The sequence below is a fragment of the Phoxinus phoxinus genome, assembly GCF_949152265.1.
Source record: "Phoxinus phoxinus genome assembly, chromosome: 1".
NCBI classification, from domain to species: domain Eukaryota; kingdom Metazoa; phylum Chordata; class Actinopteri; order Cypriniformes; family Leuciscidae; genus Phoxinus; species Phoxinus phoxinus.
In genome coordinates this window covers 47,533,894-47,556,814 of record NC_136876.1, presented here as the reverse complement: position 1 = coordinate 47,556,814, position 22,921 = coordinate 47,533,894, and the positions used below count along the sequence as shown (strand labels likewise).

Genomic DNA, 22,921 nt, shown 5'->3' with positions numbered 1-22,921 from the left:
GCAGTGGGAAGTACAGTCATCATCGAACCCACTCAGTCCAAAGCCAGACCTGCTCAAATTCTAGTGGGGAGAGTTGTCACCTCATTATGGGGAGATGGCTGGGTTCCAGTCAAAATAGTAAATCCTACTGAAAAGCCAATCACCCTTAAAAAGAATGCAAAAGTTGCAGATGTGTCAACCTGTCTTTCTGTGCAGGACTTTCCTGAGCCAGATCGCATCCAATCCAGTGCACAGTTCACACAGAGCTTATCACCTGCACCTAGGTCAGAGGATGAAATCTCACAAATTTTGACTGACATGGGTTTGCAGGATTTAAACCTCTCTTCTTGTGAAGTCTCCCCTGAGTGGAAGGATAAACTGCTGCAGATCATTGAGCTGTATGAGTCCATCTTTTCGAGGCACAAAATGGACTGCAGTGAGGCAACAGATTTTGTACACAGAATCCACCTAGTGGATGACAAGTCCTTCAGACTTCCATACAGGCGGGTTCCACCATGCCATTATGATAAGCTTCGGACTACTCTAAATGAAATGGAGGAATTGGGGATAATCCGTAAGTCTCAGAGCGAGTATTCATCTCCTCTCGTCCTGGTTGTCAAGCCAAGTGGTGATCTTCGCATCTGTAATGACTTCAGGTGGTTGAATGCAAAAAGAGTGAAAGACACACATCCCTTGCCTCATCAGACAGATGCCCTCGCCGCACTTGGTGGCAATGTGTTCTTTTCAACGATGGACCTCACGTCAGGGTTCTCCAACGTCAGAATGCATGAAGACGACAAAAGGTATTTTCCTCCCCATTTGGCCTCCATGAATATAATAGGATGCCCCAGGGCCTGACAAACAGTCCTGCGACCTTTATGCGAATGATGATGTCCATCTTTGGTGATGAGAACTTTACAAGCCTGTTATGTTATCTGGATGACCTCATGGTCTATTCGCCATCTGAACAGATTGCACTTGAGCGTCTGCAGATGGTTTTCTCACATCTTAATGCCAACAACTTGAAGCTCTCACCTAAGAAGTGCTACTTCCTTCGCCGGTCTGTTAAGTTCTTGGGACACATCATATGTGGAGATGGAGTTAAGACAGACCAGAGTAAAGTGCAAACTATAAGTGATGTGCAGGAAGCTGATCTGATGGAGTCTGATATGGAGACACCAAGTGCTAAGAAAATCAGATCTTTCTTGGGAATGGTTCTCTACTACCACCATTTCATCGAGGGATGTTCTGCTAAAGCTAAGCCACTGTTCAGCCTTGTGGCTGAGCCTGCTACACCACACAAAAGAGGGAGAGGCCATAAACCGAAATTCAAGAGAGGCCATGTTAGACTGTCTCCAGCTGACTGGACTGTTGAGTGCAGGGAAGCATTTAAAACTTTGAAACATGAGCTTGTGCGTAGTGTCACCTTGGCTCATCCAGATTTTAATGCACCATTCATCCTCGCTGTTGATGCCTCCTTTGATGGCCTAGGAGCCGTCCTCTCACAGTTGCCTCCTGATGGTGATGTTGCCAGACCAGTGGCGTTTGCCAGCAAGACTCTATCGCACTCCCAGCTGAACTATAGCACATCGGCTGGAGTTTCTTGCTCTTAAATGGGCGGTCTGCGACAAGTTTAGCCACTGGCTGAAAGGACGACGTTTCACAGTCTGGATGGATAATAATCCGTTAACATACATCTTGACTAAGCCTAGGTTAGATGCATGTGAACAGAAATGGGTTTCAAAGCTCGCAGCATACAGTTTTGATCTGCGCTATGTCCCTGGCCCAAAGAATGTGGTTGCAGACGCACTAAGTAGGGAGCCATTTGTCCAGTCATGCAAAGGCCATCATCTTGTAAGAGAATCTTATGCCTCGTTGCTGAATCAAGTGAGTGGAATGGTGGATGAGACAGTACAAGATGCATTTAGATATACTGCTGCTAACTGCCAGTTAGTTGCTGTCAGTCCACAGATGATGCTGTTGTCACCCCATCAGGGACAGGCTCGCAGACTCTCTCTCGCCAGGCAGAGGTTCTTTTGGATAGGAATGGAACATGACATCATCAGTCATGTGAGGAACTGCTTTCGCTGTGTGGTTGGGAAGACCCCAGAGCCCAATGACCGTGCTCCTCTTGGAAGCATTTACACCTCCGAACCAATGGAACTTGTGTGTATCGACTTTTGGACTGCTGAGCAGTCGGACAAGAAGTGTGTGGATGTTTTGGTTGTTACGGATCACTTTTCGAAGCTGTCACATGCATTCCCCTGTAAGAATCAGTCAGCAAAGCAGGTTGCCCGTCGTCTGTGGAATGACTTCTTTTGCATATATGGTTTCCCAAAACGCATCCATTCGGACCAGGGAGCAAATTTTTAGAGCCGACTCATTAAAGAGCTCCTGGAGATGGCTGGTATCCAGAAATCGCATACCACCCCATACCATCCTATGGGAAATGGAGTTGTCGAGCGATACAACAGGACTCTTGGGAACATGATAAGGGCACTGCCTTCCCATTCCAAAGCCAGGTGGCCACAAATGCTTCAGATGCTGACATTCTGCTACAATTGCACTGAGCATGAGACAACAGGTTTTGCGCCGTTCTTTCTCATGTTTGGGAGAATTCCACGTCTGCCTGTTGATGTTTTGTTCCAGCACACCCTCCCAAGCGATGTTGTCGTTAGCCACCGTGAGTTTGTCTCTAACTTGAAACGTGACCTGTCTGAAGCTGCACGTATTGCCTGTGAAAACAGTCGGACAGAGCAGGCTCGACAGGCAAAGAACTACAACCACAAAGCAAAGGGGTCTCCTCTCACTGTTGGTGACAGAGTCTTGCTTGCAAATCGTGGTGAGAGAGGGAAGAGGAAAATTGCAGACAAGTGGGAATCCACAGTTTACGAAGTTAAGTCTGTGAAACCTGGAATTAATGTGTATTGTATCAGTGACCCAGTGACATCCAGAGAAAAAGTTGTTCACAGAAACCTCCTACTCCCGGTGAATTTCCTCCCAGCAGGAGATCACCACATTTTGGAGTTAAGTCAGATAAGGAGAGTGGACGAAGTGACCCCGTGGTTCCTGTTGACGTGCAGGACAGTGAGACAAAGACACTTGAGTGGTTACTGCAAATGGATGAGGCTAATGATGAGGATGCTACAGCCAGCCATCCCAATTGCTCACCTGTTGTAGCTGTGAGTGCCTCTCTCTCAGAGACTGAAGTGAATGTGGTACCACATGCTGTGAGTGAGATTTTGCAAACCCCTGTTTCATCAATATCTTCTGAGCAATCACCTTCCCCTGGACCCTCTGCAGAATGTCTGGTGTCTGAGGTAGGGGCCTCCCCGCCCTCAGTGGAAAGAGCTCATTGTGTCCCCTCCCCTGAACATATAAGTGACGCAGACGCACAGTCAGGTGCATTCGCACAGGACCACATAGTTTGCAAACAGCCACCTCCACTATGCACTAGGGCAGGTAGACCTGTTAAGCCCCCAGCTCGGCTCATTTTGTGAAATGAATGAACAGGTTGTAGATAACTCAGCTTCAACAGTTGATTCTTTGTTTTCTTTTGTGAGGAACATGTTTTCTGGATAGATTGCTTGTGTAGGTACTGGTAGATGTCTTAAGAGTTTTTGCACTAGTTTATTTGAGGTATTTGACAAGAATCTACTATTGAGCAATGTTTACAATATGAGAGGTGTACACGGCATCTTTTATGTCTTTGTTGGTATGGGGCTTGGCTACTCCCTTACTGACTTAATCCCAGGTGGAAAGTTTCTAACTGACTTGAAACGCATTATGCTCCAAGTATGAAACAACTGTTTGTGTTTAGTATCTTTATTTGTATTTATTTTTTTGTGCCCCAATTTAGCAGGATTTAAGGGGGGTGTATGTAACATAGTTAAAAAGGTTCAGGTTAAATCTTACTAAATGGGATTATTGTGCCAGCTGCTGTCATAAAGTTGTACCTGCAACGGACGCTAGTAATGACAAAGGATTATGGGTAATCCTCAAAGCAACGAAGGATTTTCTCTGAGGTAACGTGTCTGTGAATGTCCGTGGACTAAACAATGCTAACTCACTTCAAAAGCATGTAAAAGTTCAGCTAGATTTCTTTGGTTGATTAATATGTGTTGTGGATTAATTGCCATGTGTTTATTAAGGTCTGAAATAAAACAAGATGAGAACTTAAATATTCCCAGCACTTTATGTGATGTAGTATGCTTGCTTATCATAGGAAGTAATAAGAAATGACTCTTTACATTAAAGTAGTAGCCTAGTGAATAGGGTGTTGGGGGAAAAAAAATGTTTCTCTCTTTTTCATCAAACCGTAATTTTTGCAAGTTCTCTCAATTTTTGCAAGTTCCCGCAATTTTTGCAAGTTCCCACAATTTCATCACATAAAATTGCATAAATATCCTGCATATTCCATCACATTTCTTACGAAAACGTGCCGCATAATCAAGGATTTTTGCCCGCAACAATCACAAAAAAACTCCGCGTTTTTCTGGAGGGACTGTATTATATGTTTCAGTGAACACTGTTACAAAAACAACTGACATAAATAATATAAAGCATCAAACTGCTCAACTAAATGAAACACTGATCACAATAATGTAATTTTCAATAAAAAATCAACATCTAAAACTCTGTTAATTCTCAAAAAGTACTGTAGATGAATGACAGAAATAAGGTCAAACTAGTTTGTATTAAGATATTTCAAAATCATCTAAAATCATCTTTCATCTAAGGCCCTGTTTACACGTACATGGTTATTTTTTGAAAAACGGAGACATTTCCCTTCGTTTGTGCCCTTCGTTTACACGCAAACGGAGAATTCTCCTCTAAAACCGATTATTTCTAAAAACTCCGGCCAGAATGGAGATTTTGGAAAACTTCTTTTGCACGTTTGCATGTAAACTGAGAAAAACTGAGTTTTAGGTTGCCGACGTCACAGTATGTGACTATTTTCGGGATTCTGATTGGCTAACGTGGGCTTGAATGTCTCGTTACACTGCCACCTACAGGTTTGGCATGCTCTTGATGGCATATACACGGGTTCGTGTAACAAACACTTTTCTGAAAACTGTCAGGTGTGCACAATGTTATTTTTGAAAATGGAGAGGGGTGAAATTTCCGTTTATGAAAATAGCCGTCCACATGTAAACATAGCCTAATAGTTAGGGAAAGTTAGGCATTTTTATTGCCAATCTGAAAAGAGGCGTACGCCACTTCCAAAGCATAAGTTGTGATTTATAAAAACAAACTTGACTGGAAACTCTGACCCATGCGTACGAACATTTTGTCTGAGAAAGTAGTTTCATGCAAATAATGCACATAACAAGGTCTATCTGTTTCCATTAAAAATATAAATCAATTAAAAATACTATTTGGCCAGTGGAAAAGATTGAGAAAAAAAACTTTATCTGAAATGTATTTTGCACTATTTTAGTTATTTATTTTTAAAAAAGGCAAGGCAAGGATTGTCATGGTAGTTTGAAGCAGAGGAGGAAGCAGGATCCACGTGCAAACTAAACAAATATAGACTCAGGAACAAGATGCAACAGAGTTGAACAGAACAAACAACGTTAAGAACTGACAAAGATTGAAACTAGACAGGGCTTAAATACAGAGGTAGACAAGCTAAACAAGATAACAAGAACGCGTGTCTAATAGGAAACACCTGCGGAGACTAATATGAAGATTAGACACATACTAGAATCATGACAGAACCCCCCACTTAAGGAGCGGATTCCAGACTATCCTCAGGAAACAGTCCTGGAGGGTGGTGAAGCGGAGCGGTCTTGGGGGAGGGATGGAGGGCCAGGTCCATGGAGCAGGCTGTGCAGGCAACCAGGGCGGAGCAAGCTGTGCAGGGGGCCAAGGTGGACCAGACAGTTCAGGAGACCAGGGCGGATGCGACGGTTCAAGGCTAGATGCGGCCATCTTGTCCGGAGATACAGCCGTAGACACAGGTGTAGAGGCGACCCTCCTGTCTGAAGACACAGGTGTAGAGTCAGCCTTTTTGTCTGAAGACACAGGTGTAGAGTCTGCCTTCTTGTCTGAAGACACAGGTGTAGAGGCGGCACTCCGGTCCGAAGACACAGATGTAGAGTCAGCCATCTTGTCTGAAGACACAGGTGTAGAGGCGGCACTCCGGTCCAAAGACACAGATGTAGAGTCAGCCATCTTGTCTGAAGACACAGGCGAGGAGTCGGCTATCTTGTCCAAAGACACAGGCGTGGAGACGGCCATCTTGTCTGAAGACACAGGCATAGACACAGGTGTAATGGCGGCCATCTTGTCCGAAGACACGGGCGTCGAGGTGGCCATCTTGTCCGAAGACACAGGCTGGTGACGGCCATCTTGTTCGAAGACGATGGCTCAGGCGTAGCGGGCATGACGTGAAGAAGCTCTGAAAATGTAGCCTGGGCTGGACGAGACTCCGGAAGGGTGGTCACGGCTGGACGAGACTCCGGAAGGGTGGTCTCGGCGGGACGAGACTCTGGAAGGGTGGTCTTGGCGAGACGAGACTCTGCATGGCGGCCATGACGGGGCGGATCCAAAGCCAATATATTGCACTAGAGTGTAGTGTGGGGTATCGTCAGGTATGAGGAAATGAAGAAACTTATTAAGTCCATGGCCAAACATATCCTTTAAGACAGCATCATTAAAGTCAACTCCATGGCAAAGCTCACAAAACTCCTTCACATATTCCTCCATTCAGCTCAGTGAACAGCCCAGATGGAGAAAGACAATGAGGCTGTTAACGCCATGGTTGGAGGAAGTCAACCCCTTCGATTCCATACGGGACATGAAGACCCTGATATCTTTCTCGACGGGGTTCAGCAGCACTCCCGGGGTCTCAGTCAATGCTGATCAGGCAAAGGAGGTTGGCAGAGCCATACAGGCCAAGATGGATGGGAAAACTGTTCTGGATACAAAGTAGGATCAGTGTACACCAATGCTCTGATGATGCTGACACTTCTATCGTGTGTGCAGCACTAAATGAGGCAATAGACTCCTCTGCTGAGGTGAGGGCCGAGGACACATACGTTATGGTTATGCTGGTCCATCCTAGTGCAAACCACACATCTATCTTACGATATTGGAAAGATCCGGGTGGCCCTCCCGGAGAGGTTCTGTAAATACCTGATCTTCCTACACAGCTTCTCTGGCTGCGATACCGTATCAGCAATTTCTAGGTTTAGCAAACCAACTTTGCTCCCCAAGCTCTGCAAGACTGACAAAGCAGAGGGGGCCATGGATGTGTTCAATGACATCAGAGCCAAGAAAAGTGACATCATCAAAGCTGGCTACGAACTGTTCAAGCTCATATTCTGCGGAAATCCACTCGAAGATTTGGAAGATTTTATATCTTCACAAGTGGGCCGCAGCCGGGAGCATCAAGCCTGAGAAACTGCCTCAAACTCCAAATGTCTCTGCGGGCATATCTCCAGATCAGAGATTGGCTACTGCTCTAAAGTTTGCTACACTAGTCAACTAGTCTCTCCCCTGTTTACTGAAGTCAGCTGGATCCGGGCCGTATCCAGATCAGAGGATGGACTTGCGCCTGGGCCCATCCACAAAGCATCCCTCATCAGCCCTCTGAAGGCCTCCTCGACACGACAGCATCAGCACTGATCCTCAACAAACCCGTCTACACACCGACGTGATGACTCCGACCTCCAACCAGACGTTCACCCCAAATTTGATTGCCTCTCCAGGCGTTTCCCCGAGGATTTGGCCTTGGATAAATTGGGAGATGTTACTAGACACCTATAGGAACAAATGGTAAAAAAAAAGCTATTGGTAATAAAAAAATGTGCAGATTGGCAAAAAAAAAATCCTAACTTTCCCTACCTATAAGGCTGTGTCTGGAAGTCAGTTGTAGTTCTTGTGTTTCTCTTTTCTTCAGTGATTCTGCTTGTTATCATCAGATGTCTTCAATAATCAAACAATTAACACTCAATTAATCACTTAATTATCTCATTAACTCTAACACTCCTTCAGTGTTACTTTTAACACCCTGACCCTGCTGGTGGTTCCCATATGAACACAGAGCGGTGTTAATTTGACACCGGGGAATTTCTGAATGAACTCACTCGTTTTCATTCACTCCCTCAATTGGATTATATTAGAGGAGTAGGAATGAGGGTATATAGGGCACAGCCTCTATCTTTATGAATGGGTCACTGAATCATTGACTCATTTCATTCAGTAATGAAACACTGCTATAAAAGGAATGCTGCTTTTGTTAATCCATTAACATGTGCTTAAATTGCGCGTCAACGCAGACAACGACGCAGAAGGATAAATTAAAACCAACACGTTGCCTACAGCGTAGAGGATCCGCCGTAGGTCCGACACAGAAGTATAAATCAGCCTTAAAACAAGACAAACATGGCAACAGTTTAAGTTTACAATACAATTATTTAAAATAGTTTAAGTTTACAATTCTCACAGTGTACAATACCCAGGGCCCTATTTTGCACCCAGCACAATTGACTTTGTACACCGACGCATGTATAATTCCTATTTTGCACCCGCGCACAGCAGACTTTTCCCTCCACAGACGCACTTTGGTAAATTAGGGAATTCACTTGCACTCCCGGGGGGACGGTTCTGCGAAAGAGGAGGCGTGTTCTGGTGCCCAAATTTATCCAAATTATTATACGCCTGTTTAACCGAAGCTAATTTGGGTGGGTTCCTCCCATCCTCATCCAATGTCACTTCTCTGTGTTTTACGGCCCTGACGAGAACGTCGGTCTCCTCGGCTGTGGCTCCTGGTGTGCGCCTGGAAAATCCGCCGTTATAATAGCAATCCACCATGGAACAAGTGAGCCGGCTCTTAAAGGGGATTTGAGAGGATGCTCTGATTGGTTTATTTCACGTTACGCCCAAACCACACCTATGAATAATGAAGCTATTTCAGACCAACCCATTTTAGATTTGCATCGGGCGCAGTCATTTATCCCGCCCACAAAGTTACTTGCGTTTCGCATTTGATACTTGCGTTTCAGATGGGTAAAAAGGGGCCCTCACTCTTTTTGTGATTACGGTTGACACTATGATCTCTCCTCTGTAACCACTGTGCAAAGATGACCTCTACAGTGTGGAAACCATTCTTCTTCATCACCTAACAAGAGATTTACATGATGAGTTTGACTATAAAAAATAAAATGGGTAGCTCTTTACAATAAGGTTTCATTAGTTAATACATTTAGTTGCATGAGCAAAACTAGAACAATACTTCTACAGCATTTATTAATGTTGGATAATGTTAATTTTAACATTTACTAATAATACAATAATTAATGTTAACAAATAAGATCTAATCCTAAAAAAAGAAAAGAAAAATGTAACCAAACACAGATCGGCATTAAAATTGGAAGGAAATTAATGTATAGGGATAGGCATTATGACCAAATTCATATATCACCAAATATTTTTTATTTCACATTATGAAGCTATTTATTAAATTCTTATAGTAACAATTATTATTAGTAATCTCTCTTATTCAATTATTACTTGTAAGACCAGGCACACCCCTATTTAATTTATGAATGCTAATCTCTCTCTCTCTCTCTCTCTCTCTCTCTCTCTCTCTCTCTCTCTCTCTCTCTCTCTCTCTCTCTCTCTCTCTCTCTCTCTCTCTCTCTCTCTCTCTCTCTCTCTCTCTCTCTCTCTCTCTCTCTCTCTCAGATCACCATAAAAAGGAGACCTGTACTTTATGTCATTAACATTATAATACCAGTATCTTTCTTCCTTGTGCTGGATTTGATCTCCTTCTTCGTTGACTCAAATGCATCAGACAAAGTGACCTTCAAAGTGACTTTACTTCTTTCTATTTCTGTAATGCTGCTGATTATCAACAACACACTGCCCTCTACAGGGAAAGACATCCCTCTGATTGGTGAGTCTAACATTGATCTGATTATTTAAATACAATTCAGTAATTGAATCTCAAATGAAGTCACAAAAATCAAACAAAAAGGATTTAAACCTACAGTATTCCCTTAAAAGGAAGTAGTTGAGAATTTAAGGATTTAAGGCAGAACCGTTGCAAATCCTTCTCAAATTGATTTAAAGTTGACGCCTCCTGTCAAATAGAGGGAAATAGTAGTGCTTGAAGATGAGGTTTTGTGTTTAATGTTTTCAGAAAATTGAACAAGGTTTCATTAAAATTTAGCAAAATTGTGTTTTAGCAATTGAGAAAAACTGTAATAAAAAAATTTGGTCAGGCAAAACTTCAATAAAACCTCTGTTAATTCACTATATGACCTTCTGTAGATGCCTGACAGAAACAAAGTCAGTCTATTTAGTAATAAGTGAAGCTGGTAATGCTGTTTGTGGAGTTGTTTGATCCTCCTCTGTTGAGATCTTTAATGTCACAGATTTAATGTCTTCTTTTATCTTCAGTTGATTTCATCTACATTTACATTTACATTTATTCATTTAGCAGACGCTTTTATCCAAAGCGACTTACAAATGAGAAACAATAGAAGCAATTTAAACTAGCAGTAGGACAACAGTATATGTAAGCATTTTTTGTTTGTTTAGTTTTTGTTTTGTTTTTTAGAATAGAGAAGAAAGTGTTAGTAGTACTGGATCAAGTGCTCAAGTGCTGCCGAAAAAGATACGTCTTCATCTAAGGCCATGTCCACACGGACACGGGTATTTTTATAACCGGAGTTTTTCCTGTTGCGTTTTTGAAAAAAATCTCCGTCTACATGAAAACGCAAAAACACGCTATCAAGCGCCGTCAAGAGCATTCCACACCAGGAGGCGGCGATATAACCCTAACCGTAAAGCCACGTTGGCCAATCAGAAGCCGTCAGCGGCGCACAATGTGATGTCAAACACAGCGGATAACGGCGCACACTTTGACGTCCAAGGCAAAAACTCCGGTTTTACTGTCTACACGACAACACTGCAACCGGCGTTTCTGAAAATCCTCACCCTGTCAGGGGTTTTCAAAAATGTTCGGTTTCAGTGACTTGATACTGCGTTTCCGTGTGGACGAACGGGCGAAACGCGTACAAAAAGTCACGGTTATAAAAATACCCGTGTTCGTGTGGACAAGGCCTAAGGCTGTGGCTGAAGTCAGTTGTAATTCTTGTGTTTATGCTCGTCTCTTTTTCTGTTCTCTTTTTTCCTTCAGTGATTCTGCTTGTTAACAGCAGGTGTTCATCACTAATGTTCAATCATCACTCAATTAATCACTTAATTACCTCATTAACTTAATTTAACTTAATTTAACTTATTTTAACTTAATTTAACTTAAGTTAACTTAATTTAACTTAATTTAACTTAATTTAACTCTGGGGATTTTGCTGTGTACTGATTTCAAAGCTCTTATCTCCTCTGTCCACTGTGTTGTTAATAATAGTGCAATCATTACCCTGTATAAACAGATAACTCAACACTGATCCTTTTTCCTATTGACAGATTCAATTGTGGAAAAGTAAACGCTGTTCCTATCTTATTGTCTACTCTAAACTCTTAGACCCATCTGTGTATATCTGTACATAGCTGTTGTACTGTTTAATATATGTCTGCATCTTATATGAAGTACATTCATTATCCTTGTTTTTCCTTTTTTAACAATGTAAAATACTGTAGTGTCTGAAAGTAACCAAGGTTTTATTACTGGTAGTGGTACTGTTGGACTAACTTTTAACTGAATAACTTTAAGTTATGTTGCTTTCTGTAACACTGTCCATCCGAAGATTTTTCATTTCCTCCTTTCTTTTTCCCAACAAGGTGTGTTGGATGCTCTTGACTATGGCCTTGTAAATTAACCCTTGCCAAATTCTGACTATACCATTTTCCATTAAAACAGTAATGTACCATAGAAAACAATGCATTCTGGGATATATTTGTCGTTTTTGAGAAAGGAATATACTGTGAATTAACAGCGCTCAAAGTCCACACTCTTTTTGTCCAAATCACACCCTATACCCTCATTCACTATTCCCTACACTAGTTCACTAATATAGTCCACTTGAATGAAAAGAAGTGAGTGAATTGAGACACTGATGAACACCTGATAAGCAGAATCACTGAAGGACAGAGAAACAAGAACAGAAAAAAGAGAAACAAGAACTACAACTGACTTCCAGCCACACTGAGTGTGAAAACAGTTTACAAACCAGTTTAATATTATTTATTTCATACATGTTCAAAAGCTCTTGTTGAGAATTAACAGATATTTAGTTGTTGATGTTTTATTGAATAATAAAGTTTGTAGTCACCATGATGGAGATCAGTATTAGCTTTAGTTAGTCTCTTGGCACTTGTCTTATTTCATTAGTTTCTCTCTGCTGTAATTATGGGTTTTTAAAACAAATTTGTTATGGCAAGAAAAGGTCAAGAAGAAGTTGATCAGGTGTTTTTGATGTGATGATGCCATGATCATTCTGAAAATGTCTGATATCATACTGGGTATATGAATTGAACTTTTTATTTTTATTTTTTATTTATCTGTTTATCTACAACAGTGTTACCAGTAATTTACAATAAATAAATAAATCCCTGGTAAGGTTTAACAGTGTATGTCAACAAATCTGGAATTGTTTTAATATCTCAGAACCAACACTGAATATTTGGAGAATGTTCATGTAACAACTCTGTTAACTGGGTATTTACCTGTGGGTTTTTTTCACAGGGGTTTTTTGCGGTGTGGTCTTCTTTCTAATTGGCATCAGCATGATGGAGACCATCTTTGTGAATTATCTGAAGATTAAAGGAGCTGAGAAGAGATCAGTGGAAACTACAGCTGATGTTAATGGACAAGATGGTAACCCAGACAGCAAACTAACTCCAGAACGGATCCGCCGCGGAGGTGGGCGGATCCGCAAAACGGGTCCGGAACGGTGTCCACTTGCACACCGCAACGAATCCGGAACAGATAAGGATTGCGGATCCAGACCAGATCCGCGGCAGACCCTACCCGTATCCGCTCTGGACCCGTTTATGAAGCAGCGCGGATCCGATCTGGACCCATTTATTTAGTGGGTCATTTGGTCTGGAAACCTTTCAGATCCCTCATTCAAAACAAGTAATCTGGCCAAAACTAGCTACAGACTCTCTACAAAAGAAAAAAAGTATCTCAACAGATTACAAGCAATATTATTAATTACATTTAACAAATTAGAATTGAGTAATAATTAATCAAATTAATTAACATTTACATTTATTCATTTAGCTGACGCTTTTATCCAAAGCGACTTACAATTGCTATATATGTCAGAGGTCGCACGCCTCTGGAGCAACTAGGGGTTAAGTGTCTTGCTCAGGGACACATTGGTGTCTCACAGTGGATTCGAACCCGGGTCTCTCACACCATAGGCATGTGTCTTATCCATTGCGCCATCACCACCCCTATCAATTAATTAAATGTTAACCATTTAAAATTAGTAAAAATGACAAAATATATGTTATTGCCAACATTGAAGACACCTGACGTTAACAAGCAGAATCACTGAAGGAGAAAACTATAATTAACGTCACCATTATGGAGATCAGTGTGTGTTTTAGTTGGGCTCTTCACCCTTAAATTATTAACTTTAAGTTTTGTTTGACTGCAGTACATGAGTTATAACAGCAGATGAACAAATAGAAAAGGTGATCTGGTGGTGTTGTTTGTGTTTCAACATCATCATTATTTCACAATCTTTTAACCTGAATCGGTGAACACATATAGAGTCCAATTTATGAGTTAAGTTTATTTTATTAATTTTAGCTGCATAATATTTTCAGCCTTTTCAATGAAATTAAAACAATCAATAAAAATAAAAAAATATATATTTTCTTTCTTGTAAGTACAGTTTTTTTTAGGCACACATAGACATCAATATTTAGCATATGAATCTCAGCAATGGTGACAAACAGATCACCTCTGATCATAAGCTCATTTATTCATGCAGCAATGCATGATGGGAGCCACGAGTGAGTATTGATTGGTGCAACCCATAATGCACTGCAACATGCTTTATAAATGTCACCATTGTTGAGATTCACAGGCTGATTATTGATGTCTGTGTGTCTCTTTATAGTATAAGAGACACTTTTTATAATTTATTTGGATTACATTGTAAAAGTTAATAATATAATGGTTTACAAGGCCAGTACTGCTATAGTTAATAAAGGTAACTTAATTCATGAATTGGATTCCACATGAGTTCAGAGATTCAGGTCAAATGATTGCAAAATAATGATGATGTTAAAACACAAACAACACCATCAGATCACCTTTTCTATTTGTTAATCTGCTGTTATAACTCATGTACACCAGCCAAACAAAACTTAAAGTTAATCATTTAAGGGTGAAGAGCCCAACTAAAACACACACTCATCTCCATAATGGTGACTTTAATTATGGTTTTCTCCTTCAGTGATTCTGCTTGTTAACATCAGGTGTCTTCAATGTTGGCAATAACATATTTTGTAATTTTTACTCATTTTAAATGGTTAACATTTAATTAATTAATTTGATTAATTATTACTCAATTCTAATTTGTTAAATTTAATTAATAATATTGCTTGTAAAATGTTACCTCATTTTTATTAATTAAATATAAATAAAATCTATGTTTTAATTTTTACAGTGTACTTTTTTCTTTTTGTAGAGAGTCTGTAGCTAGTTTTGGCCAGATTACTTGTTTTGAATGAGGGATCTGAAAGGTTTCCAGACCAAATGACCCACTAAATAAATGGGTCCAGATCGGATTCGCGGCAGATCCGCTGCTTCATAAACGGGTCCAGATCAGATCCGAGGCGGATTGCTTTATCAGCGGATACGGGTAGGGTCTGCCGCAGATCTGGTCTGGATCCGCAATCCTTATCTGTTCCGGATCCGTTGCGGTGTGCAAGTGGACTCCGTTCCGGACCCGTTTTGCGGATCTGCCCCGGAGTACGGGTAGGGTCTGCCGCAGATCTGGTCTGGATCCGCAATCCTTATCTGTTCCGGATCCGTTGCGGTGTGCAAGTGGACTCCGTTCCGGACCCGTTTTGCGGATCTGCCCCGGAGTCTGCTATCAGGGAAGAGTCGACACAGCATCACATTATGTGGATTTTTTTCATGTATTTTATACTCTCTTATTTCACAACTTAAGATTTATTAGTGAAATTGAGTTGGATAGATGGATGAAAGAATAGCATTTGAATTCTGAATTTAGCAAATGTAAAACCATGCAATATCGAATTTTAAACAAGCCACCTCTAAACCACATGTGAAATTCATTTGTTTTTCTATAATAGAGTATTAGCAAATATTCCCCATCGAAAAATTGTTTGTGAGATTATGCAGACAAAACATTTATACAAAATTATACTTTTTTCCTCTCACAGTTGGTGTAAGAGACCCTTCAGACTCAGTTAGAGATCAGAATGAAGAGCAGTCTTGTACTCCAGACCATTTGAAGCAGATCTTCGCTGAGTGCCGACAGAAGACACCTCTGTCCTGGACCAGAGTGGCAAGAATCATAAATGTGACCTTCTTGGTTCTTTACATAATCACTATTATTGTGTTTATGTCTGTGCTTTGGAAGCAGTGGTATATTTCGTCTGAGTAGGGGTAAACTTCAATTAAATAAATTAGTTTAATCAAATTAACTTTTATGAGTACTTAGAACTTTCTTTTTCTTTTGGGCCCCGTTTACACGATGGGAAAACGCAGGTATTTCTCTGCGTTTTGGCCTGTCATTTACACGAAAACGCCGTTTTTATCCCAGAAAACGATTATTTCTAAAAACTCCGGCCAAAGTGGAGATTTCTGAAAACGCCGGTTATATGTTGTCGTGTCAACTGGGAGAAACGGGGTTTTAGGTTCTCTCTTGTCGATTCTGAGGATTCTGATTGGCTTGCATGGCTTTATCCTTCTCCCTACACTGCCGCCCATAGGTTTAGCATAGCTATAAAGGCGCTCGACGGCGTATTTATGCGGGTTGTGTGCACGATGTTATTATTGAAAACGGAGGGGGAGAAATATTCGTTTCTCTAAATACCCGGCTATGTGTAAATGTGGCCTTGAGTTCACAGAACAGACATATTTTAAGTAATCTGAATTGTTTCATTTAATTCAGACAAACTTATTCTGTCAGCAAAGTTAATTTTGAGAAAGATAGTTAAAGTTTCCTGAAGGTTCCAAAACATAATCACTTTACAAATTGAACCAATCATATTGAAAGAAGGTGACGTGAGTTAAGTCATGAGTTAGTCACGTTGATCTTCTTGTTGTGTCTGTTTTTATCCTATAAAACCTGATGTATTCTTCTTTTTGGGAGAGATTCTCTGAGAACTGCTCGAGAACTCTCCCGGCCGTGATTAAAGCATTTAAATGACATTTACTGAAGTATGTCTGTTTATTATTACTGTGCAACAAGTTAGTTATGGGAACAAGTTAGAGATGGGGACGTCAATTGCAGACGAGACCCATTAAACGTCGACTGTAGACGTTTGGGGACGTTGATTGTAAACGAGACCCAGGTAGACTTAGGTGCGAAATAGAAGAAAAATCTACCACAATGTCATTGGTTAAAGAGATAGTTCACCCAAAAATTAAAATTGGCCCATGATTTACTCACCCTGAAGCCATCCTAGGTATATTACATTATTCTTTCAGACGAATACAATCAAAGTTATATAAAAAATGCCCTGACTCTTCCAAGCTTTATAATGGGCTTCCAATATTTTGATAAAAGTGCATTCATCCATGATAAAAGTGTTCAAAACGGCTCTGGAGAGTTAATTAAGGCCTCAGTTCAGTTTACAGCATCTGATTGCTTTTTCTCTTGCTGTTCTTAATATAACAATCAGACACAACTGAGCAGGGTAAAGCAAACTTCTTCTTCTTCTTCTTCTTCTTCTTCTGGTTATTGGCGGATCATATCTTTACGATATATATACCGCCACCTACTGGACTACTACACAGGAGTGTATAAAATGGACGTTGGTAAATGACACATAAAATCATAAAATAATAGGAGTAAAGCAAACATTAAAAAGTCAACAGCCCAACTAAAGCAAACGCTGATCACCATGATGGTGGAATCAATCCAAACTATTATTTGCAATAAATCATCAACATCTGTTAATTCTCAATAAGAACTTCTGTAGACGTCTGACAGAAATTAAGTCAACCTGGTTAATAATAAGTGAAGCTGGTAATGCTGTTTGTGGAGTTGTTTAATCAGATCTTGAGAGATTTTATGTATTTTATCTTCAGTGGATTTCATCTACACAGCAAACACTCCAGTGTTAAATTAACACTCCTGGGAGTTTATATGAGTCCACACTCAAGAGTGTAGAGCAGTGGTTCTCAACTTCTCAAACTTTTTTTGTGAGTTTGTGGTTTTTGTAACTGGTTTTACCAAAACATGTAAATTGTTACAAAGAATGCAAGGAACAAAGGCAAAAAGTTTTCAACAACAAAAAGTAGAATAATGCGTTTATCTCATCACTGTCCAACAGTGGTTGTTTGATGTTAATAGATAATATTCACTAACATTACTCCCTTGCCACAGATGTATAAAAAACATAGTCACATGAGACACAGACATATTTTAACCGTATAAATACTGGGAACTATATTCTCTGAAGGCGAAGCACTGCTACTTGAGCGGAGTGATAACCGCAGCACCTGAGACGTCACGTTGGTTTTGTTGACAGAAGAAACAACAGCGCGTCTCAGGTGCTGCGGTTATCATTCCGCCCAAGTAGCAGTGCTTCGCCTTCAGAGAATATAGTTCCCAGTATTTATACGGGGTTAAAACATGTCTGTGTCTCATGTGACTTTGTTTTTTGTACACTCTGTGACTATACAAATCACAACATGTAAATAGAAAAAAGTTTGCGTTATTTTGCCACTTATTTGGATTAGTATGCTAGCTGCAACCATTTACATCCAGTCTTTGTGCTAAGCTAGGCTAGCGGTGGGTGTGTCAAACAGACTTATAGCACGCACAGAGATGAAAAAGGTATGTATGGACTTATCTAACTCTGGGGGATAAGGTGAATAGGCTAAAGTCCCAAAAAGTCGGAGTGTTCCTTTAACAAGCAGAATCACTGAAGGAGAAAATCACAAATTGTAAGCCACCATTATGGAGATCAGTGTTTGCTTTAGTTGGGCACTTATATTATTTACTTAAAATTTTGAGTGCCTGCTGTTATTAATTTATAACAAACAGATGAATAAAGAAAAAAAATGATCTGTTTGATATGTTATGACAATCATAATTTGAACTTGATTACTGAACCATTATTTCTGACTTAGTTTTAAGTAGTTTATTACAACTGTGATTCTACTTAAATATCCAGAATTTTTGATAAATAAATACGGAATATTTTATTTTAAGTTGTTTTGAAAAAATAAATATTTTCACTTTAGGCACACACAGACATCAAGATTCAGTCTATGCATCTTAACAATAGTGATGGGCAAAATATACTTTAGAATCAGAGAGCTGCTGTATTAACAAGTTAAACCAAACTATATACACATGTTTTGACTATTTCAGATCACAATATGATTATGTCTAAACATAACTGACACAATCAGATTACATTTTCTCATTGTCCATCTGACTGTTATTAATCAGTAACAGCAGACCAACAAAATCTAAAGATAATAATACAAGAGTCAAGAGCCCAACTAAAGCAAACACTGATCTCCATAATGGTGACTTACAATTTGTGATTTTCTCCTTCAGTGATTCTGCTTGTTATCATCAGGTGTCTTCAATAATGCTCAATCATCACTCACTTAATAACTTATTTATCTCATTAACTTTAACACTCTTGAGTGTTCATTTAAAGGTGCCATGTGTAATTGTCTGGCAAAAAAAATCAAGTCATACTCCACATTCCATACCAGATGGGGGCAGTATACCTCACATATCAAAATATGTGATGTAGGACAGTGGTTCTCAATTCCAGTCCTCGCGCCCCACTGCTCTGAACATTTTGTATGTCTCCCTTATTTAACACACCTGAATCAGATCATCAGCTCGTTGGAGAGACACAATATACTATTGTGGCTCCCAGCATGCATTGCGGAATGAAACATGCCACCATTGTTGAGATTCATATGCTGATTCTTGATGTCTGTGTCTAAAAAAAAGAATAATAATCCCTTGATGCATTTTAAAACTCTAAATTCAGATCGTCCGATCTGTGGTAAAGGAGTATTGTTAGTGAATATAATCTATTAACATCAAATAACCACTGTTGGACAGTGATGAGATAAACACATTATTCTACTTTTTGTTGTTGAAACCTTTTTGACTTTGTTCCTGGCATTCTTTGTAACAATTTACATGTTTTGGTGAAACCAGTTACAAAAACCACAAACTCACAAAAAAGTAAATAAAGAGTAAAACTGCCCAACTAAAGGAAACACTGGTCTCCAGAATGGTAACCAAAAAAATTCAATAAATCCTCAACATCTATACCTCTGTTAATTCTCACTAAGACCTTCTGTAGACGTCTGACAGAAATAAAGTCAGTCTGGTTAGTAATAAGTGAGGTTGGTAATGCTGTTTGTGGAGTTATTTAATCCTCCTCTGCTGAGATCTTGCTGTGGCTGAAGTCAGTTGTAGTTCTTGAGTTTCTCTTTCCTTCAGTGATTCTGCTTGTTGACAGCAGGTGTTCATCATTAATGCCCAATCATCACTTAATTAATCACTTAAGTATCTCATTAACTTTAACTCTGATTCAGAGTTATTTTAACTCTCTGTAGAGAGGGACCAAATGTTATCTGAGCAGAGTTAATTTAACTCTGGGGATTTTGCTGCGTGGAGTCTCTCCAACGAGCTGATGATCTGATTCAGGTGTGTTAAATAAGGGAGACATACAAAATGTTCAGAGCAGTGGGGCGCGAGGACTGGAATTGAGAACCACTGATGTAGGATATAAGGTATTTTATAAATCACACACTATACATATGATAAAGAAGCAGAAACAGATAGTTGCAGTAAAGTAAGATATTTTAATAAGTTGAAGAAACAATAATGATTTGTGACACACACACACTCGATTTGCGCATCGCCATCATGTGTGTATTACAGGTAACGTTATTACATTGCTTCCTGATATCACGTGCGCAAACACAAATAACCTATATTTTTATATATATATGTATACTACAGGGCCGTTGAATGCTCGTATCTGATAACCGTGAAGCTCTTGTAATTATTACTTTAACCAACCTCTCCATGTCGAGTGATGCAGTAAACATCAGACAGCGCACGTGAACCGATCATCTCTACTATAGTAAAAAAAACACGAACACTGTTGAAAGATACAGTGGGCTACAAATGACCTGTTCGCGCCACAAATTGTTCTCCGTCCTTAGCGTCCGAGTCATTGAATGTGAAACAGCCGCTGCTGTCGTCAGCGAGCAGCACTCTTCAGACAACGAGGGCGCGCGCGCCGTGTTGATACCTCCGTTTCAGTTTCTCGAACCCGCGCAGTGCGGCGCTCAGAACACGGAGACCATTCTGCCCCTAGATATGCGTGCGAAAGCATGGGGAGCGATCCCGGGCGTGTCAGAATGGGTGCTGAACGTTGTAAAACAGGGCTAACGTTATGCGCTGCAGTTCGCTCGCCGTCCCCCGCGCTTTCGAGCCCGGACCGTGACGAGCGGTCCTTTTCTTATCTGATTTGATTTGTGCTTCTCTTGCCAAAGGCTTCAGCCATCCTTCCGCTCTCTTCCCTGAATTGAAATGAAGTAGTGGGCTGTACTTTCCACACGATTGACATCAGGTTAAAGTACGCCCACAAGCCGTGCGAGTTATTCGTGTATTGCAGGTTGGCTGGTGATTATGTGCCCCGCATACCGCCTCCTATGGCCGAAACTGGTATTACAACACCTGTCGGGCCGTGGCTAGTTATGCTAATGCTAATTAAGGTTGATATCTCTGCAGCACTATAACTTGACATTTTTTTAATGACATCATTGCCCTTATTTCTTCTCATTCTTTTGATGCGTTTAGCTCATTTTTTGGATATTTTTACCTCAATTTTTACACATGGCACCTTTAACACTCATATTTTAACACTTTACACTCTTGAGTGTGGACTCATATAAACTCCCAGCCAGGAGTGTTAATTTAACACTGGAGTTTTTGCTGTGTAAGGCTGTGGCTAGAAGTAGTTCTTGTGTTTCTCTTTCCTTCAGTGATTCTGCTTGTTAACAGCAGAAGTTCATCACTAATGCTCAATCATTATTTAATCAATGAATTATCCCATTAACTCCAACACTGATCAGTGTTACATTTAACAGCCTGTAGTGTGCACACTGAGCAGTGTTCATTTCATCTGGGCAAACCCATGTGGGGCCTACATGGAAACCGTGGACAAAACTGTCTGGGTCCCAGTTAGATAGACCAGGTCAAACCCAAGTGGGCCCTACATGGCTGTGCTGGCTGGGTAGGGCCCCGTCTACTCGGCGCCTGTATGCTTTAAAATGGTCGGGTTTTTTTCCAGCTGGTGCTTGAAAAGTTATTTTGACCCACTGTAAAACCTAACAGTAATATGTACTAAATCAAATTGAGTTCACTGCACTCAAATATTATTGAAACTTGAATGACTGAAACAGAACTCAAACTGAATGAGTTATAGAACATTTCTAGATCCCAGAATGATAATTGAATAATAATTGTATAATTAAGTGATGATTGAGGATTAGTGCTAAACACCTGCTGTTAACAAGAGAAACACAAGAACTACAACTGACTTCCAGCCACATCCTTAGATGAAATAAACTGAAGATAAAAGAGGATGATTAAACCACTACACAAACAGCATTACCAGCTTCACTTATTATTAACCAGTTTGAATTATTATTATTATTATACAGTTATTATTATAATTAACAGAGGTTTAGATGTTGATGATGTTTCGTTTAAGGTCACCATGAAGGAGATCAGCGTTTGCTTTAGTTGGGCTCTTGACCCTTCAATTTTTCCAAATTAGGTTTTCTGTGACCGCTACATTGTGTATTTATAAAACACATTTGTAATGGCACAAAAGTCATGGAAAATTATTGATTGAGTATAGATGGTTCAGAATTGATGATGGCAATCAATCATTTTGTGACTTGATTCACTGATCATATTCAGAGTCTAATCCCTGATAAAACGGGCCACATATTAATAATTTTGTTCAAAACTGTGTTTCAACCGCGTAAGTGCCAGCATTTCTGTGTTCATCAGACAATATGAAGAATTTTACTAAATGAATGTGCACTAAAAGTTTCACAAAAAAAATATTGTATTTCTAAGACTCACACAGACATCAAGATTTAGCATATGAATCTCAACAATGGTGACCATTAAAATAGCTATTCATGTTGCAATGCATGCTGGGTACTAGCATAATACAAAATGTATCCATTGCTCCCAGCACACATTGCGGCATGAATATTATTGTATTGGACACCGATGTTGAGATTCATATGCTCATTCTTGATGTCTGTGTAAGTCAGTATGAAACCATAGAGGTTATACTATTTCTTCATCTGGCTGTTATAACTCATGTACAGCAGCCATTCAAAACTTAAAGTTAATAACATAAGGGTCAAGAGCCCAACTAAAACACACACTGATCTCCATAATGGTGACATTAATTATGGTTTTCTCCTTCAGTGATTCTGCTGTGTCTTCAATGTTGGCAATAACATATATTTTGTAATTTTTACTAATTTGAAATGGTTAACATTTAAGGAATTAATTTGATTAATTATTACTCAATTCTAATTTGTTAAATTTAATTAATATTATTAATTAGATATAAATAAAATCTATGTTTTCATTTTTACAGTGTAGTTCTTGTGTTTGTGCTCGTCTCTTTTCCTGTTCTCTTCTTTCCTTCAGTGATTCTGCTTGTTAACAGGCTTATTAATGCTGAAATAAATCCATTTTTAATAAACACAAACTTTGTGGTTCAGATA

The 22,921-nt window shown here is 39.9% G+C and overlaps 1 protein-coding gene across 2 annotated transcripts in view; it reads left to right on the top strand.

Annotated features, from left to right (window-relative positions):
• The window catches only part of LOC307003622 (5-hydroxytryptamine receptor 3A-like), a 64,811-nt gene extending 48,515 nt beyond the window's left edge, over positions 1-16,296 (top strand). For both annotated transcript variants that reach the window (XM_079622302.1, XM_079622301.1), the window contains 3 exons: positions 9,673-9,883; positions 12,638-12,769; positions 15,322-16,296. In XM_079622302.1, coding sequence (XP_079478428.1) covers positions 9,673-9,883; positions 12,638-12,769; positions 15,322-15,545 — 567 coding nt within the window. In that variant the 3' untranslated portion in view covers positions 15,546-16,296. The remainder of the gene's footprint in view (positions 1-9,672; positions 9,884-12,637; positions 12,770-15,321) is intronic.
• The last annotated feature ends 6,625 nt before the right edge of the window (positions 16,297-22,921 follow it).